Source organism: Enoplosus armatus, chromosome 3, assembly GCF_043641665.1.
Source record: "Enoplosus armatus isolate fEnoArm2 chromosome 3, fEnoArm2.hap1, whole genome shotgun sequence".
NCBI lineage: Eukaryota > Metazoa > Chordata > Actinopteri > Centrarchiformes > Enoplosidae > Enoplosus > Enoplosus armatus.
The window spans coordinates 20,506,490-20,526,122 of record NC_092182.1 but is presented as its reverse complement, the minus strand read 5'-3'; the positions used below and the strand labels follow the sequence as shown (position 1 = coordinate 20,526,122).

The following is a 19,633-nucleotide window of genomic DNA, read 5'->3' as shown; positions in this document are numbered from 1 at the left end:
AGATGGTACAGATGGTAAAGATTTTCACACATAGTGTTCACATAGTTGGACAACTGAAGACAGTTGTGGATTAACGTTTGAGTTGATCGTGCTGCGGTTAAAATACGACCCATTGATAATATAGAACTATATCTATTACGTTTGGTTTTAATTGCCTTGAAATACGGAGTCTGGCTGACATGAGGCCTACATTGTGAGTTTCTGTGTCCCATGGATGACCAGGACTTTACAACAGCTGAATGTGAAACTTCAATAGAACCACAACTGAAAGGTGCTGGTGAGCCTGTAGAGCCTAAGACACAAGAAAACACAGACTCTGTGGATTGTGAAATAGCTCAGATCATAAACATACTCAGAAAAAAAGAATGAGAGAACCCAACGAAGAACAAAAGACTTGAGCAGGATGCAGCTGTGGTGGGACACACACCAATACTGTGCGGACAGATTGTTTATAAAGATTGTATGGACAGATTGTTTATCACCTGTGTGGTGATGCAGGAGAGACAGTTACTAGTGAAAGTTACTTATGAAATAGTTTAATGTGGGGCAATATGATCCACATGGTTAAACACGAGCAATAGATGTTTTTATTATAATATTCTGGGAGGGGGTTATACTGTATATATCAACGTTATCTTCGCCAGACATATTTTACAACTAGCCAGTAGGAGGCGATGTATATATAATACTATCTGTGGTCGCACAAGAAGAAGAGGAAGACTAAATCCAGAACAGCCAAAAGGGGGCAGTAATGCAACGTTAAGGATGCCAACTGCCGTAAAACCTCAAGGAAGAAGACGAAGAAGAAGAGGAAATCGCAGCCAGCTGTCGTAAATGATGTTAAAGGAGAGCATCCTTGTGAGAAGATACCGAAAAAAACACGAACTGTCTTTGGCCTTGAGAGACTCAAGACAGGCCTGCAGAGTTCAAATTCAAATTGAAGGTGAGTAAAGAGTTGCTCTGTTGTAATTAAAATAACGACGTGCGCAGTGAAACAGTGTACCTTAATGTAGTTGGCTATGTAAGTACGAAGCTAGCTGTTTGGTATTAAGATAACTATGCTAGCTACCGTTGAGAAGCTAACATAACAACTACCGTTAAATCTAGCCACATGTACATCGTAACCACATAACCGTTAACACACAAAGGAATGGAGGTTTAAATGTGTCGCTATGTTAATCGTAAGATAACCCTGTTACATTATATTATCTGCAATCATAACTCGGTGCTGAAGCGTGTGGTACGCCATTTGTAGCGCGACCGGTGTTATGCCGAGCTCTGTCTCACGAGCACGCACAGCCAAAACTACCAGACATTGTAATGATTTCTAAGCCAAAATACTGTTTAAAAACGATATATTCCTCTGTGTCGGGTTCACTTATGATGATAAATGATGTAATGATAAGTCGATAGTTTATGAATATTTAGTGTGATCAGTGTTTTGCTACTCAGTAGTATTTTCTTGATACGATTTGTCTGAAATGTGCACGGTTTCATTGATTAACTGTTAATCTCTCAATGTTTCAGAGGGCGAACTCTTTCATGTTGTGTTTATAAACATAACATTTCAGACATTTCAGTTATACTAAAATTTTATTCCCATCATAGTTTGATTTTGAAGTGTCCGTCATGAGTGTTAAAAAGTTAATGCGTAATTCAACCGAAGTGAGTATAGCCGCTGAGTGCATTTGATTCATAGACCCCCAGTAATAAAGTTACTGTGTGTGAATTGCATGCCCTCCTTTATCAGACCAGGTGAATGTTACATGTATGTGATTCACACAAAAATATGTGCTGGTAACATTGTTTGATCCCAAAGTGTTGGCAAAGAAACTTAAAAGGGGGATGCATTATTCGGCAGAGCTGACTTTAGAGCTGTAAATGATGAACATGACTCACACTTCTTATTCGTTTTTGCTTCAGGAGACTGTAATCAGTGTAGTGTGAAGCTCCTACAGACACCCAAGAGCATTTGAAGGGATTTATTTCTTAACTGTGTAAAGTGGTTATTGATTTTCTTTCCCCCCCTTTTCAGACGCTTGGGGTTTTTGAATTATTTGGACACAGAATCCAGGGCATCCAGGTTCAAGTTAAGGTATGGAAGGGGCTGCTCCCTAAAAGGCATTATGTAAATGACCTCCTACCATAAATGTAATGTAACAAAAATGCCTTCACTTTCTAATGTCAGTTTGTAACGTGTGTTGCAATTTAAAATCTTTAGAGAATCTCTTCTGCTGAAATCTCTTGAAATTGTGGCATGTAGGCCACATAAAAATGTCAATTTATCCTGAAGACTTTTACAAACGTTGGTTTCTTTGAACAAAAGAAAACATTTGAATTTTGGCATTTTCAAGGTGACCCCATGATTTCATTTCATCAGTGCGATTTTCCTCAAGACGTTTTTTTACCATTTCGAGCGAAGAGGATGATCCCTAAAAGGCATTATGTAAAAGACCTCCTACCATAAATGTAATGTAACAAAAATGCCTTCACTTTCTAATGTCAGTTTGTAACGTGTGTTGCAATTTAAAATCTTTAGAGAATCTCTTCTGCTGAAATCTCTTGAAATTGTGGCATGTAGGCCACATAAAAATGTCAATTTATCCTGAAGACTTTTACAAACGTTGGTTTCTTTGAACAAAAGAAAACATTTGAATTTTGGCATTTTCAAGGTGACCCCATGATTTCATTTCATCAGTGCGATTTTCCTCAAGATGTTTTTTTACCATTTCGAGAGAAGAGGATGATATGAACAAATGCTGCATTCCAATTTGTAGAAAACACTGTTTGAGAGTTGTCTACACAGCTATTTTGTGAAATCCTACTGACCTAACAGGGCATATTTTTCTTGCCAAAAAATAACAAACTTAACTGCTGCACTGAGAGATGTTTAACAATTTTACAGAGAGACAAAGTTCAGATGGGTGGTGTGACCCTAAACTTACATCATGGAACATTTTGAATATCTGACTCTGGGATTGTAACTATTTATTGCCATGAGTCCATTTTAAAGTTGTGGATGCAGAATTTCATAACCGTTTATCACGTTGCACAGTTGACGCTGTGTGAATCTCTGTGGGTATCTTTTGCCATTTGCTCCACCTTCTCACAACTTTCTCACAACAACGACAATATAACTTTGCGATTTTGTTCTGCGTGAAAATGTTTGCGGCTACGAACTGCATCCTGTGAAATGTGAGTTCTCACCACCAACGTTCAGCCGGTTTCAACGGACTTTCTCAAACGCTTGTCACGACACGTTTACTCGTCCATTGATCCTGCTTCTGTAGCGCTGTCTCCGTTTCATCACCTTCCATTTCTGCGCATGGAAATTTTGCATTTATAGTAACTTGAAATATTGAGTCATAGTGGATTTTTATGCAATGGCATAGTTCAATCTGTTCTGTTCTGTACTGGAAAAAGTGGTGCAGCCAACTTATATCATGGCACAGTCTCTTCGGGTGTGCCAGGTATACCGGGTGTACAACCTTCCCCTAGGACAAAGTTGTCATAATGAAAATTACGTATTTATTATTTTCCAGCACAATGCCTCGTATCTCTAGCTTTATAAATCCCAACTGCATCTTTCATGCTCGGTTTTCACTACAAAATTTCAGTTTGGCAGTCTTCCACTGAGAATTAATTTATACCAAACAGTTACACATGGAAATGTTAGGAAGTGCTTAGATGATAACACGATTTGCTGCCTGTTGAAACCTCTGGGCCCAGTGATCAACTACTCAAACAAGATGTTATCAGGAACTGATTTTTGTGGATGGTGAAAGCCCAGAACGTGCACTATTTTCCGATCAGATGTAGGAACATTTCATCTGCGGTCCTACATGCAATGAACGTCAATACGCGTAATAAAATTGTGGGCTCGGCTTGCAAGGCTCTTGTATCCTAGCACGAGGGAAAATCAGACGGAAGTCCATTGTATCACCGAATTTGCGTTGCCGATTTTCATTTGCGTTTGTTAAGACACTCAGCAATAATCATACACTGACGCCCCACTGCTGTCCCTTGTGCCATAATTCAAGACAAGCTCTCACATACGTAAATGTCCAGTGCAGAGTTAAATCAAATAATATCCTGCTGTGCAAATGAGCACCAGAAAAATGCAGGATGCATTAGAAATTGCTGTTTTTTAACACAAGGTTTCCGAAGAATTTGCGATCTAACAGCACTATTTAATTCAAATTTGAACATTTGCTACATTTCAGAACTTTGATGTGATTTTTGACCTGCAACTTTTGCTCTACTAAAGCTTTTTATCCTTCCAAGGAATTTGATCTCTTCTCTCAACTCACTGACGTTTCAGGATCGTGGACGTCAATTTTAAGACGCTTATTAGCGAAAAAACCAAACTTATCAAGCATTTGAGATACACGAAGAAAGGAACCAGTAAACGTTGGGAATCGAGTCATGTCTCGCAGAAGAAGCCGCAGCACATCACCAGGGCGTTATTCACGCTCCTGCAGCAGTAATGATCCTCGAGATTTGGAGCGAAGGATTTTTGTTGGGAATTTGCCGACATCCGACATGGAAAAAAAGGATATGGAAGACCTGTTCAGCGCATACGGGAAGATAGTCGGTCAGTAAACACAATATAAGCAATACGCTGTCAGTTTTAATTCATGACAATAATTTGAATCAAACAGACAGTCCCTGAATGTCAAAAGTGATTTTTAAATTACATTTCGATGTTCAAAAACATTAATGTAGTCATCATCAGTCGTGTTTTTTTATGAAATGCAAGAATGTAAAATTCGTAATGATGTCCCGACTGCTAATTTTTTTTAAAGACGGTAAATGGGTAGGTATGGAAAATGTTCTTCAAAATGATCCTAAGTTTGTACCACTTAAAATGTTCCTCTTCCAGGCGTATCCATGTTTCGTGGGTTTGGATTTGTACAATTTGAACGCGTTGAGGAAGCTGAAGCTGCAAAGGCGGCCCAACAGGGTCGAATATATAAAGGTTATAAAATAGGTAAGCCTTAACTGCAGTAGGTGTGAATGTCTGGTTAAAGAGGATAGATTTTTATTGGTGTACAGTGAGCAACAAAACCAAGTTAATAAAAGATTAACATTACTTTAAACATAACTGTTTTGTTTTGTTTTTTTGTGACAAACCTTAGATGATTGGGCATGATGGTTTAAGTGTTAATACTGAAGATAATCTGTTTTTTGGATTTGGATTTGGTGTTTTTGGAAAAAAGAAACAAAGAAATGCTATGAGAGACGTCCTTCATTCATTTATTTTAAGAACAATTAAAGTGGAGCCCTATGGTTGCCCACAACTAACCTTACAAACTGTAGGTTGTATGATTTGACCTACAACTCATGAAACTGAAGATTAGCCTTGCTGATTTTTCAGCTTAAACCTTTCTTTTTGTAGACATGTTACATTATTGGCTTATAAAGCAAATAAACAAGTGCATTGCTAAATTCTGGCAAAGCCTGAATCCCGAAATCTCTTGATCTATTTGCAACACTGTCTTGGAATTTTCTTCAACATGGATTTAAATGTCACTAAAGCGGGGAACTTTGGGAGTTTCTGAAGGCCAAATTTCAAGTTGAGAATCTAATTTACACGTGCAAACTTTGCTACTGTTTATCCAATTTTGACGGGGAGAAAATGTCCTTCATTTCTCGATTTGCTGCATTTTGACTCTCGCCCAGTTTGGATATTCAAACTTGGATATTGGAGCTCAGTGTCATTTGGATCGTGGAATTGTTGACGCGGCCACTCGATTCTGCGTGAACACATAAGCTGATTTACATGTTACTGTTATGTTCAACGTTTGGATTGATTTATTTTCAGATGTAAATATGGCAGTGGAGCGACGGCAAGCTAAACCTCAATCCCAGCAGAGCCCTCCACGAAGGTAAAGTAACGCGAAATGGGTGTGAAGAACTACCATCGCCTCTGAGGTGTCGGTAAAAAAAACAAACAAAAAAAACGTATAACTTTTTCATCAACTGTCATTTCAACCAGTGGTGAAGTCCGCTTGATGGAAGCTGCCGTACCATCAGATGGTTTTGTGTCAATATTTCACCCGACATTAAAATGTCCAGATGTTGAAATAAAGGAAAGAGCCAAATGAATGTAATTTAGTGTCTTTGTCTCTAAGATTCTTGCCTTATGGCTTTTCAACGCTCGTGTTCTTTGCACGATTTTGTCCTGCATTTCATCTTTATAGCTAGGAATATGCAACATGCTGACAGAAGGAAACGTAATGCTTATCCCGCTCTGCCCCACATCTAGGTTCATGTCCTACAATGTGGTCTTTAACTAATTAGGTGTGTACATTAAAACTGCATTTAGTCTGAGGAACAGCTAAACATATGATGTTGATTTAGGCAAGCTACAGTGAAAATACATTTAAAGGTATCCTTTTTGTTTTTTGTAAACAAAACAAATTTTATACTTACTGTTTCTCAAGCACATTATGTGTCCTTGAGGCCTAATAACTGTGGTGAATGAATTTCCTTCCTCAAAACATCTGCAGAGCCATTTTTTAAAATTTTGGGATTTTTTGGATGTTGAACCTCACATCATTTACCTCCATGTTTGCTAGCTAGTAGCCGTCTTCTTCCCTGCTTTGTTTGTACATTGCTACGTTTCTTGACGTGCTACCACCAGCAACCTTCAGTGGAATAACGTTAAACCATCGGCAGGATTGCATCACGTCATCCGCGCACGTGCACGAGATACCAACACAACGGGGAATATAACGGGCGTAAATTGAAACTGTCGTGATATTGAATATTCTCAGGGAATTTGCTAGAGCAAAGAATTGTGGGAGAGCCTTCTTTAGTAAATAATGGCCCTGTACATGAGTGAGCACCCATCCATCTTTTGTAAACATGAAAAAAAACAAGCTCAAATGACACTTAACATGACTGCCACTTGGATACACCTAGGTCAGTTCATGTTTTTAAGAACCCTAGTCTTTTTTTTCTTTTTCTTTTTTTGTGTGTGAAAAGCCTCATGTAGAAACAGTTTCCCTTTTTTAAAATGTATTAAATTCTCCAAGGTGAGATTAATAACTTGTACTAGGCCTCAACAGTTCTATTTTAGTTCTGTCTTTTCAAGCAAATGTGCATTTTCTTTCTAGCATTTTCTGACCTCTTATTTGCAGCATGGGAATGTGGCTTACTGAAGAACACAACGCAAATCATCGTAAGCAAGTTGACCGAAATTTGCAAAACAAACTGCCTTGTTCAAAAAGGTTAAACTGCCACGGTACTTGCGTATTTTTGGAGCTGGACTTCAATGCTCAATGAACCTCAAATGGTTGACGAATCAATATTGTTGCGTACACGGATCACTGGATATTTTCAAAAGATCGTTGTTGAAAGGACGCTGATCGGAATCACCTCCTGGATTGAATTTGTGCGAACGATAGTTGCTCTGGTTTGGTTGTGCGAATGAATATATTCTATCTTTTCATTTTGAATAAATACAGATATATTTTATTAAATGTACAACATCTACTGTAGGCCTGTCCTCACCAGTCGAGGACAGAAGTTCATATTACCCTTTGTAGTATTTCATAGGCAGCCTAAACTCTAACCTTCCTTGCACTAATTGATAACTTTTCTCTCAGGGCCCCATATAGCAGTTATGGGGACAGCAAAGAGCCCCGGCCTCGGTCACGTTCACCCGTTTATGGGCGTGATGGACGTGAGCCTCGGGACAGCCGGGAGGGACGTGAGCCGCGGGACCGGGACAGTCGTGACGGCCGTGACGGCCGTGATGGACGTGATGGACGTGACGGACGTGAGCCTCGAGACAGCCGTGATGGAAGGGACCCAGGTAGAGAGCCGAGGCCGGGTGGCCACTCACGTGACCATGATTACCGGTACCGTAGCTCAGAGAGCAGAGACAAAGACATCAGAAGTGACCCGCGGGAACCTGCATACAGGTGACTACTGAACCTCGGCCCATTAGTTGGAAGTCCAGGGTTAAGTGTTTCATTTTTGTTTGAACCTGAAATGTTTCCATACAGCAGAGATGATTATGACCGATACTACCGCAGTGGAAGTGGTGCTGACGACTATTATCGAAGGAAGGATGAACCCTACAGGGACCCTTACAGAGATCCCTGGAACGGACGGCGTGAGTCAGAGGGTATGTGTACTCTGCAAATCCATGAAATCTGTGTTCTAATCATCCATTTTATTGTAAAATATTTTGCACAACTGCAGTATTTATAGTATGTCAGAGCTGAACCAGGAATTACCTGAGTGAGGCTTAAACAGGTTGTGTTTAAAGTCAATTTAGAACTGTTTTCAAATACAGAACATTAAACTTTCCAGTTCCCTTCAACCCCTCCGCAGCTGTAGATGATCGTGCTCGACCTGAAGAGCGTCGGCGTAATGAATTGTATCGACAGTACTATGAAGAACTCCAGCGGCGCTACGACACTGACCGTCCTGTTGACTGCTCTGTGATTGTTGTCAACAAGGCGCAAAAGTATGTCCACTCTCTGTTCTTTACTGAAAACGCATATCTTCAACCAGAAACGTCTCTGTAAATATTTGACCAATACATGGGATGTTTTCATTTCATATTGCTCCTGTGTTTGTGTGTGTCTGCCCGTGTGTACTTCAAAAACAACTGTAGGGAGTATGCTGAGACGGTCGGGCGGAAAGTCCGTGATTTGGGCATGGTGGTGGATCTCATCTTCCTCAACACAGAAGTGTCACTAACCCAGGCACTGGAGGATGTAGGCCGAGCCCGCACCCCCTTTGCCATCATCATTACACAGCAGCACCAAGTCCACCGGTCCTGCACTGTCAACATCTTGTTCGGCACACCGCAAGGTAATGCCAGAGGAAAATAGGCACTTGTTGGTAGATTCAAAAAGTTAAGAGCACAGCATGTAAAAGGTGTATCTTTTTATCTTCTCGCTGTTTTGCATGCTAACATTTGTTGTGTCCTTGTTGCCGTAGAGCATCGAAACATGCCAATGCAGGATGCCATGATGCTGGTTGCCCACAACTATGACACGTACAAAGTAGAAAACCGTGAAAAAGAACGTGAGGAGATTGCGCGAAAGGCTGCCAAGATGGCGGACGATGTGTTACTCAGGGAGCCTGACAGAGAGAGTCATCCCATATCTGTGCTTACCACCATCACATTACTGTCTGAAAACAGGTATCTTGTTTAATATCTTTGGACTTGGTCTAAAACTGTTCTGTAACGTCTTGAGTTAACAGTTTAAAAATTGGAGCTGTGGAGACTAACATTTTAAGTCCGTGATTCATGCACACGCTCATGCATTGTTTTAAAAACCTCCACACTTACTACTTAATACTTTGTTTTTTTTCGGTGTGGCTGCCGGGTAGATTTGTCACCCCAGACGAACTGGATAGTCTCATTGCGTACCTGAAGGACAAAAGAGCCCGGCTTCTACGAAGTGCTACAGACCCTCTTGCAGGTAAGAGAAAAAAGTGTCCTATTAAAGGATAGGTTCACAATTTTGGTTCTTAAAACAGCACTCACATACCCACATGTACATTAGGAGAGTAATTGGTGGCTGTAATCGTTCATCCTGTCCATACTGGTCCTCAAGAAATCCCTTCCTGAAGCTATATTAGACAAAAAGTATTAACATAGACTTAAAGAATGTGAATCTATCCTGAAATGTTCTTCCACAGTACAATTATAATTGAATTATTGCTCTACTTTTCTCTGTTGAAAAACAGGAGTTTTGTCTGCTGAATGCAGTATTGTAGCACCTTCTAACTGAACCCTACCCTGTCACCCTACAGCAGCAGTCCATGTTGCAGCTCCTGCAGCAGTACACCACGACGTCCCGCCCACAGCTGCAGGACTGCCTCCACCATCCCACTCTACTCTCCCACCCCCACAGCCCACCCACCTGCCATCAGCTGGTTCAAGCGTCTCAGCTAACCCCAGCCATCAGCAGGAGCTGCAGGCTAAAATCCTCAGCCTGTTCAACAGTGGCACTGGGGCGTCAGCAGGCACTGGAGTTCTGCCCGCCACCTCCCAGTCGCAGGCCTACGGCACCCTTGGCCTATCCCCTTCTCAGAACCCACCCCGCCCAGCCATGCCTGGCCCTCCTCCACCTGCGTCCCAGGTTTATGGCACCCCACCGGGTCGTATGCCAGTCGTACCAGGTGGTCAAAGACCCCCCAGCTCTGCTTCAGGTATCAATTTTGACAACCCGAGTGTACAGAAAGCTCTCGACACTCTCATTCAGAGCGGACCGTCCCTCAATCACCTAGTGGCCTCTGGCGCCGCTCAGCAGCAACCTCCCAGGCCGGCACCCAGCATGGGCCAGATCCAACCTATGTCCATGTATCCCCGACATTACTGATGGGTTGTAGTGAATGTATTACTTCTCCTAATGTGTGAGGTCCACCTCTCCCTCTGACACAAGTAGACCCCACATCAATTCTCTGTGCAGTTGTGTATAGGTAGACCGTAGGGGTGTTTTGTAAAAGCTTTTAAGTTTTTATTTTATTCTGAGAGTATTGTGTTCAATTTATTAAATTTGATGACTTGTCCAGACTTGCTAATGGTCTGTATTTTCAATTATTAGCCAGAGGATGATTATTAATTCATCTTATATGTGAGTTGAACTATGAGGTGTGTAAAGTACAGTACATTTTGGTTTATGATGGACTCCTTGGTTATTTTCCAACCATGATGTCTTGTGTGTTTTATAGTTTTCTATTCCTTTTAATTTGTAACATTTTCATTGTCAAAACAAGACATGATTAAAAACTCAAGACACAATTGCTGTAATAAAATGGTATTGGTTTATTGCATTTTGTGCTGACAAATCTATAAAATGGAACGGGTATCGCCAGAAGCCATAGAGATATAAGCATTTGAAATGTAAGATAAAACTACTTTTTCCTCTTTTTGTTGTACCATGAAACACAATAGAGAATAATACATGTTTTTTTTTTTTTTTTAAAGTTTAGAATATTTAACTTACACTGACACAAAAGAAACACCTCCACACTAACTGTATTTGATTTATTTACACGTAGCCCCCTCCCACCCCTGCCCCCAGCAGTTACAAGTGCACATGTACACACATACACACTCCCACAGAACTGAAAGGAACACACTACAGGCTTTACCATAAGACTAGGTACAGTATCAAGGAAGAGTAATGAACGCTTCTGAATGAAAAAACATTTTCATATTACTGAAATTTGATACAGGTGTGTCTTTGTGTGTATGCTGTATATATCATCTATATCTACATCCATTACATTTTTCAAGCATCCATACAAAATATTTCCCACAACTCCAGTGAATTAAAAACACACATGGACATTCCTCTGGAGGATAGGTACTGGTTATTAAATCAAATACTGTATTTTCAAGGGCCATAAAGTGTTTAAAGGAAAAGACATAATGGGAAATGCCCTTATTCCCAACAGTTGACTTGACTGAGAAGATAAGACACCACTATGGAGCTACCGCAGGCAGTCAGCTAACTTAGCTTAGCACAAAGACTAGAAACGGCGGGAAACCGCTAGCCCGGCTGTGTCCAAAGGTAACAAAATCAGCTGCTGTCACCTGTAAAGCTCAATAACTACAACGTATGCTTATGTCACACAAAAACCGAAGCGGATAAACCGCGGCTGTGTACCGGGCTGTATCTTGATCGGAACCAGCAACCTCCTGGATTCTCCGCTGGTTGCCTGGCAACGGCTTCAAGCCATTTTTACACTTCGGTTTTTGTACAGATTAAACAAACCAAATACAACGTGTTGTCTGATGTGTTATCTGATGTGCTTCAGAGGTGCTGGTAGGTGTTACCTTAGGACAGAGCCAGGCTAGCTGTTTACAGTCTTTGAGCTAAATTCTTGGCCAAAACTTTCCCAAAATGTTGACTTTCCTGAATGCCGACAAAATACCAGTTTTGGTGATTGGTAATATTAATACTTAATACAAGGAATAAAAAGTTATTGACTGAAAATTGGGTAAAACTACAGTTTACAGCCTTTTTTATGCAACTTCCATCAAATTGTGGATTTGCGGGGACCTCTTACATACTACTTTGGCACTCCCAATTGAAACAATATTTTTTTATCTATTAACTGATAATTGCTACACATTTTTTTGTAATAAGGTAAACTGTATTTACTTGTCTGTGTCTAATTCACTGGAGCACACATTTGCACACTACCATTTATGTAGTTAACTGAAATATACTTTGGTAATCAGTTTATCTGCAGATAATATTTGACACAATGAGAGGACCTTGTCAACAAATCCACCATAAAAAATAGAATCTTGTACTATAATATTCATCTCGGATACAATGATTGGCCAGTCCTAAGGATAAAGAGAAATCATACTACTAGAAAGAAAAGTTTCTAACTGATATAAACAAAATACTTCTATACCACAAACATCCAATATATTTTCAATACACCTTGTTCAGGGTAATTGCATGCATGCACTGAGTTACACAACATAACTGGAACGGGGCTCTGCTTGCACTGCATGGATAGCCACTTGAGTTCTTCTCATCTGACTCCCAGAGAGATCGATTGTGTGATGTATGTAAGTGCAGCAGTTGTTTTACCATCCAAAATATACTGAAGGGTACGATCTTATCTCTGCTAATGTGCCCTCTCTGACATAATCTGGGATTTGTTTTGTATTTTCTCTGTTGGTGTCTTAACAGGACAGCCTCCTCAACCCGGTAACAGATGTGTTTCAGAGCCCTTAATATCCATTTAAGGATGGAGACTGAGTAATGATCACCGGCAAGTTTGTCTCATGCTACAGTTGTGCAGGCGAAGGATCTGATCTAAGTTATGGATCAGTTGGGGGGGGGGGGGGGACGTGCTGGTTTATAAGTCGACTATCTTGTGTTGTCCAAGCAGAGCCAGTACCAGATTTGGAAGCGCGAGTTTTATATTCTTTGATCATTTTTCAGAATTATACTGCAATCACATTTAAAATACAGAGCTGGGGTGGTTTTAGTGGCTGGGATGGGGGAGGCCAGGGATTTTGGGCGGATGGGGTGAGGAGGGGGTGGTGGGGAAGGGAGGTGGAGGAGGGATTCTGGGAAGGCTCACCTCACAGATCGAGTGACAAGCACTATAAATTTAACAGTTACTATTATTCTTTTTAAGAAGTTTGGCAAGAGAAAGGAAAGAATGTGATGCATGCTAAAATGTCCAAGAAAATGCTCAAATGATTAGATGTAAACAAAGCCAGCAGGTAGGTCTCTGAATTATTGCAGTTCAAAACTGCTGCAAGCTGATGGGAGTTAATCATATTTTATAGTCTGAACTGTCAGACTGCCACAGCTGGCTGTAATACACTCGTGTGCCACTAGAGATCACTGTGGGATAGAGTCTGTGCAGAGCAGACTGGCTCTTGTTCGACCCCCCACTCCTGCAGACTGATCCTGTCACAGAGTGCCCCCTCAGTGTAAAGTGCTTTGCTGTCTCAGCCACATTTGGGATGAACACTGTCGATCTTTATTGTCCGTAAGACCTGGTGACAAACACTCTGATGAAATAAGTGACACCTCCAGTTGTTTATAGAAAAGAAATAACACAAAATGAAAAATGACCAATGTGAGAACAATATTGCACATAATCTTACAAAACTCTAAGACTTTGTCCACAGTGATAGAACAGTGTACAACAAAAGACAACACTAGTAGGTTACAGTGTCTCTGACTTAAGTGATATATATTTAAAAAGGTGAAATGACCATTTCTAAGGCCCATTCATTCGCAAACTCAAAATCTCCTATTACGTTACATAAGACTACTTGAGCAAGATTGAAATATAACAAGTAACAATATAGTGAACTCATACTTTTTCTTATTTTTTGCAAAAGACTTGTTTTCAAGGTCTAGCCATGTTGCCGAGTGACACGCTTGAGTTCTCAAAATCTGTGACTCAGTGAGAACAAACCTTTTAACCCACTCTGCACCTTGAACATGTAAGTCATCACTATAGAAACCACTAAAACAAATATTGCCACATAGTACCATGCAAACAGCAATTATAAAACATTTATAATTCAATAAATAAATTCATTTCCAATAAACTTCTCCAATAAACATCAGATATCTTCTCTTTTGAATAAATTTAAAAGGCTCAGTTGATGCAGGCAATGTTGTGGAGACAATCCCAAAATAGCCATGTTCTTCAAAAACTGGTGAGCGTTAAACAACCCCTTTATCAGAGTTAAGTGTGACAAGCATACTAAAGAAAACCTTCATCACTTGGCACCCTAAAATCTTTGAAAACTAGGAGTGGCTGCTTCTTAAGTATCACAGGTGTCAAAGGTAGGTGTGTTAAACATTTGCAAACAGTAAAGTTTAGCAGATAATCCAGAAATATTCATATTTAAACATATTTTGGTGATTCCTGTAAGTTTCTTTAAGTAAACTACGTAAATTAATAATATGTATACCTTAAAATTGGTTCACTTTACTTATGGGATTAAAGATGGTAATCAAGAGAGCATTTCTTTTAAAAAGAGAATAAAAGGGTGGCGGATTTGCCCTCAGTTGTAATATTGCATCAAGATATTTAGTATAGTTTTCTAATGAAACAGAAAGTTAACCCTGTCTTGAGATCACCGGCCAAATGTTAACAGGTACAGCCTTGTCTTGTTTGACAACCACCACCGCTGATATGTATGTCTATACCCTTTTCCACTTGATCTTTAATGTTGCTTTAGTCATCTCTATTTACAGTACAAATAAATCTATTGATTACTAGCAGCATTCACAACATATGGTCAGACATTCAAGCAACACTAAAAACACTGAATACTGTTTTTAAATAGTTCTAGAAACTAATTTGTTTTGCTTCCCTATATTGTATATACTGTATATATATACGGATTTATTTATATTCATATTTCTACTACAAGTGCAAATGACCAAAAACAGTTTCTCCAAGAAAAGAAACCAAATCAAAGTAAAGTGACAGCTGTCCTTGGTCAGAGTGAGATGATTCTGGATTATTTTTTAAGACTTACGAAATCTACATATACAAAATATATGTGTAAAAAAATAAATAACATGATCACATGAGTCCGGATTTCAACTATTGCACATTCCTTCCAAGATGCACTTTTTGAACCTAAATATGATTTGCTCACAAGTCATTCAGTCAGGGACATGTGTGGCTCAAATCTTAACCAATCTAGAGGATATAAAATCTCACTGGAGAGTCTACTGCATAGAGTTCAGTCTTGTGGACAAAGTGAGTTTCCCAGCTACAGAAGCCATTGTCCTATTTATTTAGACCAGACCGTATAAACAATCAATCGATAGATGTTCAAAATCTCACCTCAGTAAGAGCTGATCTGATCGTTGGTAGAGGTCTGAACATCTATTCTTTTATCATCTATAGGGTGACTTTCCAACTACAGTGTCATCGCCATACTAGCTTCATGTAGACACCTCATTGCCTTTTTTTTCAGCATGCTTTATTCTCTCTAATTTAAGCAATAGAATTTTTGTTCACTATTTCTCTTTGAAAAATACTTCGATATGGCACATTTAATGTATCTAAATTAGGCAAAACAACAATATATCTTTGAGTGACAATCAAAATGACATACAACTGTTTCATCAATATGTGTAACTTCTGTCTATAAACATAAATACATATTTGTTCTCTAGATGAAAAAATAACATTTAGTACTTTTTTTTTCATTTAATGAACTTGATGAATTCATCAAAATTTCACTTGTTGCACAGTGGCGGACAGTGCAGGTGCAGTGCTTGTCGAGGTTACAATGACAGTTACCATAGTGACAGGAGCCTATGCCATCCAATAAATAAATAAATAAATAAATAAATAATTTTTAAAAACAGCGATTTGAGCTGTCCCTCTGAGCGAAGGAACGTTTTCTCTCCACTAGAAGCTTTTTAGTATGTCACAAAAATACTACACCCATACTGAACAACGCGTCAGAGCTTGTACATTATTTACAGTGATCCACATGAGGGTCGAGGGGTGCTGGCAATGATAATCTCCTCGGGGGCGAGAAGGGGTGGGGTTTGTACTGTCTCCCCATTCTGCTGTCACACCAGCCTTCTGCTAGGAAACGCACTATTCACAGTTTAATTACGTGTCAATCTCTACAAACTAAGCTAGCCTTGTAGCCTTATTTTTTTTTTTTGGCACTGACAGTGGCCACAGGGATAAACAGCCACTAAGAAATGAGTTGAAAGGAGGATGGGTAGAGAGACAGTGATGGCGGTAACAGAACAAGAGAAGTAAAAACACACACAGTTATAAGGATGTCATGCTAAGGAGTGATCAGGTTAAAGATAATACTGCAGATCTGATCCACGTGCCTTTTTCAGTCTTCTTCGAATATCAATGTGAATTTCACAGTTCATACTTAACGACTCTATTCTCCTCCTTCCAGCTGGTGGTCCTGACCGTGGGTTAGCAGTGTCTTTTTGCCTTGAAAGATAAATCACATCAAAGACAACAGGCTGGAACGCTGTGGGAGGTGTCCGATCACCACGAGGGAACTAAACAGACAATCATACACTGAGCTCATTTCAGCTGGCTCTCGTTCTTTCCGAGCAGATGCCGCTGCTATGCCACATTTGTATTTGAAAAAACAAAAACAAAACAAAAAGAATCTGCAGAGATTTAAACAAAGACGGACACATACATGCATGTGCGCTCACACCTCAGCTAACAACCCACACCCACCACCACCACCTCCTCCTTACCGAGTGACTCCGACTCAATGCGAGTTACTACAGTAGATTACAGACTAGCAAAGAAAAAAGAGTCTCTAAGAACAAATCTAGATAGCATCTAAATCAGTCTAGAGCCTACAATAGTTACAGTAGCTTATTGGACTAGAATGAAGGGTTTGGTTGCTGAGCATGAGATACTGCTCATCGGTCTGCTGGGGATGGAGCTGAGGGAGAGGTGCTGAAGCTGCGCTGGGCTATTGGTTGGGTGTGAGAGGACTATCTTACAGAAATAAACGGCAAGGGCGACATGATGATGAAGCAGCGTTGATGAGAAGGTGGGAGTACAGGTAACACAGGAACAGGGCTGAGGGAGGGGTGGGGATTGGGGTGGTAGTAGGGGTGGGGGTTACTCTTTCAGGAGTAGATAGTGATAACCTCGCGGCCGCCTCCGCGGACCAGGAGGACCCGGTTGAGACCCTCAGTGAGGACCTCGAGGAACTCCATGTCTGGGAGAGAAGAGTTAAAGAAACTAGAGGAAGCAAATGCAAAATATACAAATATACAGTACTGCAATCACTGCTACCAGAGTTAGATGAGAAGAGTCACATCTGTACGGTAAATTAGAGGCTAGAGCCAGGAGACGGTTAGCTTAGCATAGCATAAAGACTGGAAACAGTGCTAAGCTAAGCTAACCAGCTGCTGGCTGTAGCTTCATATTGAATGGACAGATATGAGTTGTATTGATCTTCTCATCTGTCTGCAACAAAGCATATTTCCCAAATTGTTGAACTATTGCTTTAAGACACTTTTTTCATTTACATGTAGAAGCAAGTTTATTATTAAGTTAGATAGATAACAGCAGTAAAGCAGAACAGCTCTCTTTACTCTTGACCACGTTCCAGGTTTAACCTCTTAATCCTTCTCTGATGAGACACGCTGTTGTTTTCCGTCTCTTCTGATTTTATTCTCCTGTAGTAATAGTAGTATTTGTTTGTTTGATGTGATTAATGAATGGCAATTTAGTTTCCGCATGATTAAGAATTATGCTAACAGCTTTTTTTCTTCTTTTAATTTAAAGCTGCATTCATTGATTTTGTTTGCCATTAAGGGGCAGCGGCAAGCTATAAACACAACACTGACATATTATCACCATACAACGTTATTAGGCGATGATGTTAAAACATAATTGCCTATTGAACCACATTAGCATTCATTAGGAGACGTTTTTCTGGCCAACCAATGAATCTAAGCCACTTTAACTTTTCCTTTAAGCATCTGGCTCTTTAGCTGCTAAATGCTCCACTATGTTCATCAGCAAGTCGATAACTCTGTCAGCTGTTAGGTGCTGAACAGGTAGTGATAGTTTATCAGAGCTTTTTTTGCTGAAAACAGCTGCCTGCTGCTGGAAACAATGCTGAGAGTGAACCAAAACAGTACATTTGCAGGCCATAAAACCAAACCAAAACAAGCTAAAAGATGCTACAATGGTCAGTAGAGTAAAGAGAAAAGTGACACCTTTCACAAGACACATACTCTTACATTATTATACATTAATTGTTTATATAGAAATATTGATTAGTGCAGCTTTAAATAGCTCTCAATTCCAGATAAACTCTCCCACTGACAAAGTTAGAGGCTACAGAATGTGGACAGTCTCAAAAACATATTTCATAATTTGTTTTATATACTTAACTGTAGCTGACCATTTGAATTGAAATGCAGTGTGCCAAAAGAGTAATTAAAAAGGATAAAACAAAAATATAACCTGCAAATGTTATTTAGGTCCATCTTCTGCCTGCAATGGCACTGTCTGCTTATAAATCCTAATTAGTTCCTTGCCGCCGTTTCCATCTTGCACATATTTTCTGATAACAAATCACAGTGCTATTTTTGTTCCTTAAACCAAGTTCAATTAACTTCCATTTATTGCTTAAAACACAAAATCCAAAAGTGTATTCCTGGAGGAGGAAAGTGCCTAGAGGCTTAAACTGAATTTGATTGTATCTGTAGAGCGCCACTACAAGTTTCACTGTTTTTCACACCACCTGAATGTCAATTTACGAAGTCTGTTTATTATATTTACACTTAGGTAGCTCAGTAAATCAATGGCACAAGATCCACAGGACTGTGTATTAATTTGAAATTGACATTCTGACATGGTACACCTGTGATCCAATAGTCTTATATATGAATACTGCATATTAGTGACATCATAACTCTTTGCTGTTTTTCTTCCCAATGTGTTTGAGCTTCCCACATTTCTTGAAAGTCCTGAGGATAGTTTTCAAATAAAAAACATCAGCTAATACAGATTCATTCAACTGCATTTTAAGCCTCCAGCCTTGTTTGTATGAATCTTTTTGAGCCCCCAAAATCTGAGGTATCTAGAACTGAGGCAACGTGATATTACATCATGAGTCCTTATTTATTACTTTTTTTGACAGGAAAGCAGCACTGTCTCTAACATATGGGGAACTCCTCTCAGTAAGTTGAAGGATACAGTTCTCGTCACCTGTCCGGTTCTTGGGTGGCCCGGGCATGTTGAGGAGGACTAGCTTGGCCTCTGAGGACTTTTTGATGATGACTTCATTCAGCCGGAGCGCTGTGTGCATACGTCGCACATTGAACTGGTTCCTGAGTGAAGACAAAGCAACAGAAAAGGTCAAACAAACAGTCAAACTGTTTCACACTGATTAAGGCCTACATATGAGATATTTCAAAGCATGTTACGAAGCACTTTGTGATACAAAGCTGGTTGGAGTGACAGATGCTCATTCACACACAAGTATTCCATCTCAATCTGGTCCATATGAGATGTGAATGGACTGAATAATGTTTATAGGGACTTAAATACTTACAGGTTCTCCCACTCGCTGCAGCATGGCAAGAAGAGAAACACATGATTATCAGTGCTAAGCTGTGAATGT

General features: G+C 39.9%; 2 protein-coding genes across 10 annotated transcripts in view; one reads left to right on the top strand and one right to left on the bottom strand.

Annotated features, from left to right (window-relative positions):
* The first annotated feature begins 833 nt into the window (after positions 1–833).
* ncoa5 (nuclear receptor coactivator 5) lies at positions 834–10,774 on the top strand. Of its 8 annotated transcripts, none has more exons than XM_070902518.1 (12): positions 834–943; positions 2,036–2,095; positions 4,285–4,594; positions 4,883–4,990; positions 5,825–5,888; positions 7,614–7,931; positions 8,019–8,137; positions 8,347–8,482; positions 8,633–8,832; positions 8,962–9,166; positions 9,358–9,449; positions 9,784–10,774. In XM_070902518.1, exons 3-12 carry the CDS (start codon positions 4,426–4,428, stop codon positions 10,350–10,352), a joined length of 1,980 nt encoding a protein of 659 aa, XP_070758619.1. In that variant the 5' UTR covers positions 834–943; positions 2,036–2,095; positions 4,285–4,425; the 3' UTR covers positions 10,353–10,774. The 8 variants fall into 8 exon arrangements, with proteins under 8 accessions (XP_070758619.1, XP_070758616.1, XP_070758618.1 ...); XM_070902515.1 differs by having other exon boundaries at positions 8,326–8,482; XM_070902517.1 differs by having other exon boundaries at positions 8,016–8,137.
* Positions 10,775–17,120: 6,346 nt separating this feature from the next.
* The window catches only part of slc12a5a (solute carrier family 12 member 5a), a 138,527-nt gene continuing 136,014 nt past the window's right edge, over positions 17,121–19,633 (bottom strand). For both annotated transcript variants that reach the window (XM_070903470.1, XM_070903471.1), the window contains 3 exons: positions 19,565–19,579; positions 19,207–19,340; positions 17,121–17,212 (listed from right to left, as the gene is read on the bottom strand). In XM_070903470.1, coding sequence (XP_070759571.1) covers positions 17,121–17,212; positions 19,207–19,340; positions 19,565–19,579 — 241 coding nt within the window. The remainder of the gene's footprint in view (positions 17,213–19,206; positions 19,341–19,564; positions 19,580–19,633) is intronic.

Coding starts and splice junctions, on each gene's coding strand:
- ncoa5 (XM_070902513.1), top strand. CDS start 4,426: ATGTCTCGCAGAAGAAGCCGCAGCACATCACCAGGGCGTTATTCACGC. Junction 5,889..7,613: donor CAGCAGAGCCCTCCACGAAG/GTAAAGTAACGC, acceptor CTTTTCTCTCAG/GGCCCCATATAGCAGTTATG. Junction 8,833..8,961: donor CTTGTTCGGCACACCGCAAG/GTAATGCCAGAG, acceptor TTGTTGCCGTAG/AGCATCGAAACATGCCAATG.